Raw genomic sequence first — 10,270 nt, forward strand, 5'->3', positions numbered from 1 at the left:
AAAAACAAAAAAAAACAACCATCAAACTTTTCTGCAATGCATTATCGGGAGAAAAAAAAAAGTTTATTCAAGATTAAAAAGGGAATTGAAGTGCCCTCTGGACATGGGCAATAATGAAAGGGGAATGTTAAACGTTAGAAGTTAAAAACTCAGTAATATACGATCTCTATTTTTTTTTTTGTAGCTACCACTCGAAGGGCACCAGACATTCCCGCTGCACCGCCGAAATCACTGTCAGAAGCAGATCTGTCCAGAAAACGGAACAATAAAAAGACAAAAGGTGGTATAAAGGTAAAAAGATATGTTTCCTTTATTCTTATTGACATGATTGGCTTATTTCCTACTAGGAAACCACAAATGAGGAACTCAATATCTGTTGATCCTTAGGTAGGACACAAGCTGATGGAAATGCCTGTCTTTGTTCTACTGATAAATTTGTAGGGAAATACTGGGTAATCTGAAACCCCAACAGCCTAAAGCTAGGTTCATATGCAGTTATGGAGTATTATCCCATCCATTGAGTTGATGCAAGGATTTCCACTGCTTTCAAACTCTAGATCCCAGCCCTGCAGGCAATAGTGGTAACAAATGAGCCCTCATGCTACCATGTTAGGAAGGTAAGAACTGCAGTACCACAAGGTTTTTATTTTTAACCATGTAGTAATTCTGGCAAAATTTCCTAGACTGTCACTAACAAATCCGAAGCAAAGATTGCAGATCATCTAAGGGAGCGTTCACACTACCGTCGGTGTCCGACAGCTAGTGTCCGCTGCTAATGTCCGTTCAAAATCTTGCGCGGACATTAGCATTGGACACTAGCTGTTTGTGACATTTTTCATTGATTTAAATGGATATCGGGTGCGTTCTTTTCAGTCCGTGTCTGTCCTTAACTGTCCGTTCCCAAATATGTCAGACTTTTCAAGCGGACAGAAAAAAACCTACATGTTTGGTTTTTCTGTCCGCTTGAAAAGTCGGACATCTTTAGGAATGCACACGTAAGGACAGACACGGACTGTAAAAGAACGCACCCGATGTCCATTTAAATCAATGCAAAATGTCACAGACACAGCTAGTGTCCGATGCTAATGTCTGCACAAGATTTTGAAAGGACATTAGCAGCGGACACTAGCTGTAGGACACCGACAGTAATGTGAACGCCCCCTTTTACAAATGGTAAAGCAGAAATGCTGAGAATAGCACGCTTGGAATCTGACGTCTAGAAGTCCTTGCTACATTTTTATTTTCATCCCCAATCTCTTCTAGATTGAGGTCATGCATGAAGCAAGTCAAGGTGGGACAAGCCGATCCCTAGTGATGAGTGAAAGCGAGGAGAATCTCTGCACGAGAAAAAGGTAGGCTGAATCTGTAAACGGATTCCTTCATGTTCTTCTTTCATACCAAGCTAACCATTGAGTTCTGTTTAGGGAACAAGTGATATTGCACAGTAAATATGTTGCACACCTAATGAACTAACACTGGTGTGGTTGGGGGGGGTTTATATTCTTTATTCACTTTATCTGTAATCATAAGGGACATGCATCAATATGGAGAGTAGGACCTCACTTCTTCTTGCTATCTGAGGTGCACTACAATAAATGTCCCACCAGAAACACACCTCTGAGATACATGGCCCCACTCTAGTGTCAGATTACAGGACCTGTAAACTGCTAGTCTGACACTACGTAATATCCAAATTTTTGTGTGGTGGATCTTTCTGTATATATATCACATTCTTCCCCACTAAATTAATGTCGTCCTCGACATTCCGCATTTCCAAAATTATGTGGGTTGTCTTAAGGTACTTTAGTAATTGGGAACAATCAATTGGTGGTGATATCTCCAATAGAGGTCAATGCCTCATTATGACATATGTTCCTATAAAAATGTCACAAGTTATTTCTAGGTCCGTTGCTAGCTAAGAGACCTAGAAGAGCCAATGTTAGCACTGGTTCTAAGTAGTATTGGACCACCATGCATAACACTGCTACTACAATATCTGAACCTCATTTTATGAGGTGGAGATTGGTCAGGTCTAATTTTTGCATTAAATATGACCACATGACCATGTAACCTCAGTTTCTATCGCTAAACAACTAGAAACATTGCCAAATAAACAAACTAATTGTAAACGTAACAGTGCAATTGCTTTGAAGGTAAATAGTCTTTATATCCGCTCACAGTTCTCCAGAAAATATGCTGGTGGTAGGTACCATTCAGGTTGTTTCTCTTGGCCAATGGTTTTCACTACCTGTTCAGCATGAAAACTTCTTGGTACCTTACTTGGTTCTCCCATGGTATCATAAGTAAGTGTAACCGTCCTTCGCCTTTCTCTCGCAACAGAAGATCTTTTCAAAGTCTGTTGTCCTGAAGTTTCTGTTTCTTCATCTGTTTCTGGGTCTGTTGATTCAGATTTCTCCATCCATACTTCTTCCTCTGGAGTTGTTGCAGATTCCTCTGATGACTTTTCTGACTCTGACAGTAGACCTTCAGGTGATGCCAAGATCTCTGATGAATTTTGTGGTTCAAATTCTGCTGTGTCAGGATTAAGTTTACTGCCTTGTGCTGTATAGTTATCTGTTGTAGGTGAACTTCATGAACACATTTCATCTTCTTCATCAACACTATCAGTTTCATATCCTACATGTGATGTTGGTTTTGGTCGCTTTGCTTTGGAGGATCTCTCTTGGCCTAACAATTCAGCAGTCTGTTGTACATCTGGAAGATAGCCACAAGATAATAACAGATTACGGTGCAAAATCCTTGATCTGTTGCCACATGACTCTGGTTTACCTCATACACTGGACTGTTTTCGTGTTTTCTTCTCACGACAACATAAATCTTATCTTCCCAATAGGAGCGAAGTTTTCCTGGTCCTCCTTTCTCATGTAAGTTCTTCACTAGAACTCGACTTCCTGGAGTAAGTTCAGCACAATGACTTTTTTGATCATAGTATTCCTTGCTTTTACATGCTGACTTCTTTGCTGTTTCTGAAGCTATTTTATAAGCTTCTGCCATTCTCTTTTTCCAGACTGTAGCATAATCTGCGTAAGTTTTGTATTTCTCTGATACTGGAGTGTCAAACATTATGTCAATTGGAAGTCTTGGTGAACGACCATACAATAGGTAGAAAGGTGAATACCCTGTTGCTTCACTTCTAGTACAATTGTAAGCGTGGACAACTTTTGACAAAGAGTTCTTCCAGTCTTGCTTTTCTTCCTCTGTAAGAGTTCTCAACATTGACAACAACGTACGATTAAAACGTTCAACCTGTCCATTACCCTCTGGGTGATATGGAGTTGTATGAGAATTCTGAATTCTGCAGTATTTCCCAAGTCTTGCAAATAACTGATTTTCAAATTCTCTTCCCAGATCATGGTGTAATTTTGTTGGAAAGCCAAACTTTAGAGCAAAATCATTAAATATCTTGTCTGCTGCAGTCTTACCAGACTTGTTTGTGGTAGCATATGCCTGTGCAAACCTTGTAAAATGATCCATTACAACAAGGATGTACTCATATCCTCCTTTGCATTTTTCCAGATGCAGAAAATCAATCGATACCATTTCAAAAGGATAGGTGGAGACAATGTTGTTCAATGGTGCTCTGGTTGGTTTATTGGGACGTTTGTCTTTTAGACACTTGCATTCTCTGGTGACATAATGCTCAATATCCTTCTGCATATATGGCCAGAAAAAGCGTTCTCTAACAAGATTGACAGTTCTTTCTACTCCTAAGTGTCCCATTTGCTCATGGAGTTCTTTGAATACTGTCCTATGGTAGACTTTTGGCAGGACTAATTGTAAGTTATGGCTAGTCTTCCTATAAAGAATACCATCTGAATTGAGGTATAACTTAGACCATTCTCTGAATAAGGCAGTTACAGCTGGTGGTTCTGTTTGTCTCTCCTTCTTAGCTGGAAATCTATTTTGATGTTTGTAGTGTAGCAGTCTCCCAATGATCTTGTCTTCTTCTTGTGCTTTTCTGATAGTTTCTTTTGGGAGCTGGTTAACGCTTGCTCTGAGGCTTTGTTCAGCTTCTCCAGCTGTACTTTCTACAATTACAGGGCACCACCATGGCATATGTTCCTCCGCTTGTATCTGAACTGCTTGGACAGTGCTACCAATAGCTTCCATGCTGATTTCTTGGGAACATTCCTTCATATACTGGTCAGGATCTAGTGGCATTCTTGACAATCCATCAGCGTCTGCATTAGCTTTCCCTGGGCGGTATTTAATGCTAAAATTGAAGTCTGCAAGTTCTGACACCCATCTATGGCCAGTCGCATTTAATTTCGCTGTAGTGAGAACATAGGTAAGTGGATTGTTGTCTGTATATACAACAAATGATGGACTATAGTACAAGTAGTCTCTAAAACGGTCACATATTGCCCATTTCATTGCCAAAAACTCAAGTTTCCCCGAGTGCAAATGGTAGTTTTTCTCTGCTGCAGTAAGAGTTCTTGAGCCATAACCAATAACTCTCAACTTGCCATTTTGCCTTTGATATAGGACAGCACCAAGTCCTTCCTGAGACGCATCACAGTGCAGTATAAATGGGATGTTGAAGTCTGGATATCCCATCACTGGTGGCTTAACTAACAAATCAATCAGTCTCTCCAGGATTTCTTGATGATGGGCAGTCCAATTGATGGGCTGATGTGCAGGAAGTTGACTTTTTTCCTTCTGTTTGGATCTATCTCTCTTTGCTTTCTTTTGTGTGGGTGATGGTGAACATGGCCCTGCTGACAGTAGATCATACAGTGGAGCGGCAATCCGGGAGAAATTTTGAATATATGTCCGGTAGTAGGACAGAAAACCTAGTATTTTTCTAAGCTCTCCCACTGTAGATGGAGGTTTGTTTTTCAAAGCCATTACTGGAGCAATTTCTGCTGGATCCATAGTATAGCCATCATCAGAGACAATCTTACCTAGGAACCGGACTTGTCTTTTGAACAGCTCACATTTCTTCGGTGTTAGCTTGATTCCATGCTGTTGGTAGCGCTGAAGTACAGTCCGTACATGTTCCACATGTTCAGTGAAAGACTTACTGTGAACCAGGTTGTCATCAAGATATGGTTGACAGATACTGTCTCTCAGTCCTTCCAAGCATTCTTCCATGCTTCTCTGAAATTCTGCTGGAGCTGAGCTGAGCCCAAAAGGAATACGGATCCATTCATATAATCCCCAAGGTGTTATAAAGGCTGTCAAAGGCCTACTGGATTCTTCCATAAATCCTTGGCGATAGGCTTTCCCTTGATCAAGCACAGAAAACCATGAACTTCCTGACAAACTATTCAGCATATCTTGGATTCTCGGTATAGGATGACGGTCAGGAACGGACTTCTGGTTTAGTTCTCTATAATCACAGCAGAGTCTCAAGCTACCATCTCGTTTTCTTACACATACTATAGGAGAAGAGTAGGATGATTTTGACTTTCTAATCCATCCTCTATTTATCAGGTCTTGTAGGTACTCCTTCACTTCGTTATGAAGCGGTTTCGGCACGGAAGTATATGTCTTCTTAACGGGGGTGGTGTCTTTTAGATTAATCTTTAATTGGAGTGATGGCATGCATCCAACATCAGACTCATCTCTGGAGAAGGCATGACATTCTTCTCTTAACATCTGCCTTTACTATGCACTGTTCGTCTGCATCAAGATGATCCATAGGAACCGGAGGATCCCATTCCTCTTTAACTGAAGACACTTCACCCTCTGCTTTGTCAACATTTTCCACTGTTTGTATGTTTGCAGTCACAGAAGAAACTTGAACAGGTTTTATGCAAGCTGGGTATACCGCTTTGACTGTTTCCAAGTGACCCAACACGGTTTTTGGATCAAGTACAATATCATGTTTTGTGGGGTTCATTACTGGAATGGTTACCCGAGCATAGTTGTCATAAGGTACAATCACAACTGTCTCATCTGTATATATTCCCTCTGGTAACTGTGCAGTGTTACTTGGCACAAAGAGCTTTTCCTGGTTCTTCTTATGAGGTCCCACATGGACACCACACTTGACACCCATTATAGTACCTGCAGGAATAATGGTACGACGTACTCCAGTTCTTACCTCCTTCACAAATGTTTCTGCTTGGCTCACTTGGATGGCTTTTACCACCATCTCTGCTCTTCTTGTCGGCAGTGAAAATGATGCAGCCAATGTACTCACCAAAGATGATGAAGGGATTTTTCTCAGGATGACTTCCTCAATCACATTATATCCAATGATTGGCTCTTCAGCTACATTATTGTCACTGGATACTAGAAAAGGCACCAGAAGTTCTATGTTGTCATTACCAGAGGACAGCTGAAAGGTTACTTCTATCCAACCAATGAAAGGAATTTCGGTCTTGTTTACCGCTCTCCCGCATAATGGTTCAGAGCCTAGTAATTCTTCCACTGCCCTTACTTCTGTTTGAGGAAGGTACTGCTGCCGCCAACTTTCATTGATGATACTTGCTTGAGCTCCAGTGTCCCATAATGCCTGAAGAGGAACCCCATTTAGTTTACATAGGACCATACACCTTTTTCCTATTAAATTGATGAGTTTTCTTTGGCCTCTCGACACACTTTCACTCATCTGTAAGTTAGTTGTCGTGCACTTCCTAGAAGTGACTTGCTGTATATTGTTCTGTTGAAGCTCCAGTTGTTGGATACGATCACATACATTTTGGAAATAAGTATGTAGCAGATTTTCTTTGGCTTCCATACCTGAAGATGGTACTTTCTTTGGTTGGGACTGGGGCTTGGCACAGGTTACTGATTGTCCCTCATCAGCAACCTCCTGTCTTTTAACTGTGCAGATCTGGGTGCACAACATCCCCTAGCATAATGTCCTTCTTTGCCACATTTGTAGCAGTGGCGACATGTATGACCTTGATTTGATGTCTTGCAGGCCTCACAAATTGGATTCTGCTTATTTCTGGAAGTTACTTGGGATAAAACCAATCTTGGTTCTTGAGAAGTCTTAAGTAACTTTTTCAATTCTGACATCTCATTCCTCAGTTCTTTCACAGCCTCCTCCCAGTTTGTCACTTCTGTATCTCCTGAAAGTGGTACTTTCTTTGATTTTAGCGTAGGTGGGGCGGTTTGAGTTGTAGATGACTCTACTTTTGTAAGTAATCCTTGTTGTGTGGTACCAGCCTGCATTTCGCCAAGTTTGCTGATTTTGCTGGAAGAGTACTTCTTTAATTTCTGTTCCCTCTCTTGTTCCCAACTGGCAGCTTCATTCATTTTCTTTATTAATACGTCATCAGTGACAGTGGGATCATCCAAATAAGGTTTCACTTGGAATTTAATGTGTTCACTGAGCAGTCCTGTTCCTACTGATCTCAGGAATTTCCTTTGAATCAAATCCGTTTCAAATTTTTCCTCTGCTCCCACTTCTCTAGAGGCAAAGAGAAGTCTGTCCTTTAGTTCCATAGCCCTGAAGAGGAAATTTTGAGGAGATTCTTTGCTGTCTTGCGAGATATTTACCAGCCGGTGGTATAAGTCCGAGTTGCTCTCCTCCTTGTAGTGTCCTTTTAGGATAGTCTTCAGCTGTGGCAGTGTTAGATCACTTTTTATCTCTAACATATTTCTTATACTCAGGCCAGGGCTTATTGCTTTAACTACTGCCTCAATCACTTCTAATTCACTGTAGCCCTTTTGCAGTCCCATGTCTATCTGGTGCATGAGATTTGTGTAAGACAGTTTGTCTTTTTGACCTCTTTCACCAATTTGACCACTAATTTTAAAGTCTTTCCGTATTGTCATTTCTGGCCACATGTTCTGTGGAGAAGTCCTGCAGTAAGTCTCTCTCTCTGACACCTCTTGCTTTGCTTGACTTGATGTCTCAGAAACAAGAGCTTTTTCTAACAGTTCGCTAGATTCCTGGAATGCTTTCTGCAAAGCAATAGAGATGAGCGAACACAAATGTTCGAGGTTCGAAATTCGATTCGAACAGCCGCTCACTGTTAGAGTGTTCGAATGAGTTTCGAACCCCATTATAGTCTATGGGGAACATAAACTCGTTAAGGGGGAAACCCAAATTCGTGTCTGGAGGGTCACCAAGTCCACTATGACACCCCAGGAAATGATACCAACACCCTGGAATGACACTGGGACAGCAGGGGAAGCATGTCTGGGGGCATAAAAGTCATTTTATTTCATGGAAATCCCTGTCAGTTTGCGATTTTCGCAAGCTAACTTTTCCCCATAGAAATGCATTGGCCAGTGCTGATTGGCCAGAGTACGGAACTCGACCAATCAGCGCTGGCTCTGCTGGAGGAGGCGGAGTCTAAGATCGCTCCACACCAGTCTCCATTCAGGTCCGACCTTAGACTCCGCCTCCTCCGGCAGAGCCAGCGCTGATTGGCCGAAGGCTGGCCAATGCATTCCTATGCGAATGCAGAGACTTAGCAGTGCTGAGTCAGTTTTGCTCAACTACACATCTGATGCACACTCGGCACTGCTACATCAGATGTAGCAATCTGATGTAGCAGTGCCGAGGGTGCACTAGAACCCCTGTGCAAACTCAGTTCACGCTAATAGAATGCATTGGCCAGCGCTGATTGGCCAGAGTACGGAACTCGACCAATCAGCGCTGGCTCTGCTGGAGGAGGCGGAGTCTAAGATCGCTCCACACCAGTCTCCATTCAGGTCCGACCTTAGACTCCGCCTCCTCCAGCAGAGCCAGCGCTGATTGGCCGAATTCCGTACTCTGGCCAATCAGCACTGGCTAATGCATTGTATTGGCGTGATGAAGCAGTGCTGAATGTGTGTGCTTAGCACATACATTCAGCTCTACTTCATCGGGCTAATAGAATGCATTGGCCAATCAGCGCTGGCCAATGCATTCTATTAGCTTGATGAAGCAGAGTGTGCACAAGGGTTCAAGCGCACCCTCGGCTCTGATGTAGCAGAGCCGAGGGTGCACAAGGGTTCAAGCGCACCCTCGGCTCTGATGTAGCAGAGCCGAGGGTGCACAAGGGTTCAAGTGCACCCTCGGCTCTGCTACATCAGAGCCGAGGGTGCGCTTGAACCCTTGTGCAGCCTCGGCTCTGCTACATCAGAGCCGAGTGTGCGCTTGAACCCTTGTGCACACTCTGCTTCATCAAGCTAATAGAATGCATTGGCCAGCGCTGATTGGCCAATGCATTCTATTACCCCGATGAAGTAGAGCTGAATGTGTGTGCTAAGCACACACATTCAGCACTGCTTCATCACGCCAATACAATGCATTAGCCAGTGCTGATTGGCCAGAGTACGGAATTCGGCCAATCAGCGCTGGCTCTGCTGGAGGAGGCGGAGTCTAAGGTCGGACCTGAATGGAGACTGGTGTGGAGCGATCTTAGACTCCGCCTCCTCCAGCAGAGCCAACGCTGATTGGTCGAGTTCCGTACTCTGGCCAATCAGCGCTGGCCAATGCATCCCTATGGGAAAAAGTTTATCTCACAAAAATCACAATTACACACCCGATAGAGCCCCAAAAAGTTATTTTTAATAACATTCCCCCCTAAATAAAGGTTATCCCTAGCTATCCCTGCCTGTACAGCTATCCCTGTCTCATAGTCACAAAGTTCACATTCTCATATGACCCGGATTTGAAATCCACTATTCGTCTAAAATGGAGGTCACCTGATTTCGGCAGCCAATGACTTTTTCCAATTTTTTTCAATGCCCCCGGTGTCGTAGGGGAATCGAATTTTGGCGCACTTTACCACGCGGTGTTCGATTCGATTCGAACATGGCAAACACCCTGATATCCGATCGAACATGTGTTCGATAGAACACTGTTCGCTCATCTCTACAAAGCAAGGTACTGTGCCTTTAAATCTTCCAATTGAGTCTGGGTCTTAGTCTCTTTTGCCTGTGCCCCGACCTCTGCCTCTGAATGCAGATCTGTAATGAACTGTTTGCACTTTTGGAGGAACAGACAGGTAACATCTTCATCCTCTGTTTCTCCCACTTCATCAAGCAGTTTATTGATAGCATTCAGCAGGTGCCTGCGGGTTTTGGCTTTGGAGATTTGCTCCCCTGGCACTTTAAGATATTTGCTAACAGCACCCAGTTCATCAAATGTTAGATGCAGCAAGGACTCACTAATGTCATTAATACAGCTCTCCACATCCATTGTCAGTCTGCTGGGCACTCTCACTGAGGGGACACTCACAGGATATCACTGAGATGGCTGCACTTTACAATTGGTTCTTTTCTATCTCTTATTGAGTGAATTCTGCTCTGTATCTTCTATGAATTGTCACTCAATCCCATCCTCGTCGCCATTTTT

General features: G+C 42.9%; 1 protein-coding gene across 2 annotated transcripts in view; it reads left to right on the forward strand.

Annotated features, from left to right (window-relative positions):
• The window catches only part of MCF2L2 (MCF.2 cell line derived transforming sequence-like 2), a 274,167-nt gene that overhangs the window by 110,240 nt on the left and 153,657 nt on the right, over window positions 1-10,270 (forward strand). For both annotated transcript variants that reach the window (XM_075268595.1, XM_075268594.1), the window contains exons 14-15: window positions 185-291; window positions 1,264-1,352. In XM_075268595.1, the coding sequence (XP_075124696.1) occupies window positions 185-291; window positions 1,264-1,352 (196 nt within the window). The remainder of the gene's footprint in view (window positions 1-184; window positions 292-1,263; window positions 1,353-10,270) is intronic.

This window comes from Leptodactylus fuscus, chromosome 3 (assembly GCF_031893055.1).
Source record: "Leptodactylus fuscus isolate aLepFus1 chromosome 3, aLepFus1.hap2, whole genome shotgun sequence".
NCBI classification, from domain to species: Eukaryota; Metazoa; Chordata; class Amphibia; order Anura; family Leptodactylidae; genus Leptodactylus; species Leptodactylus fuscus.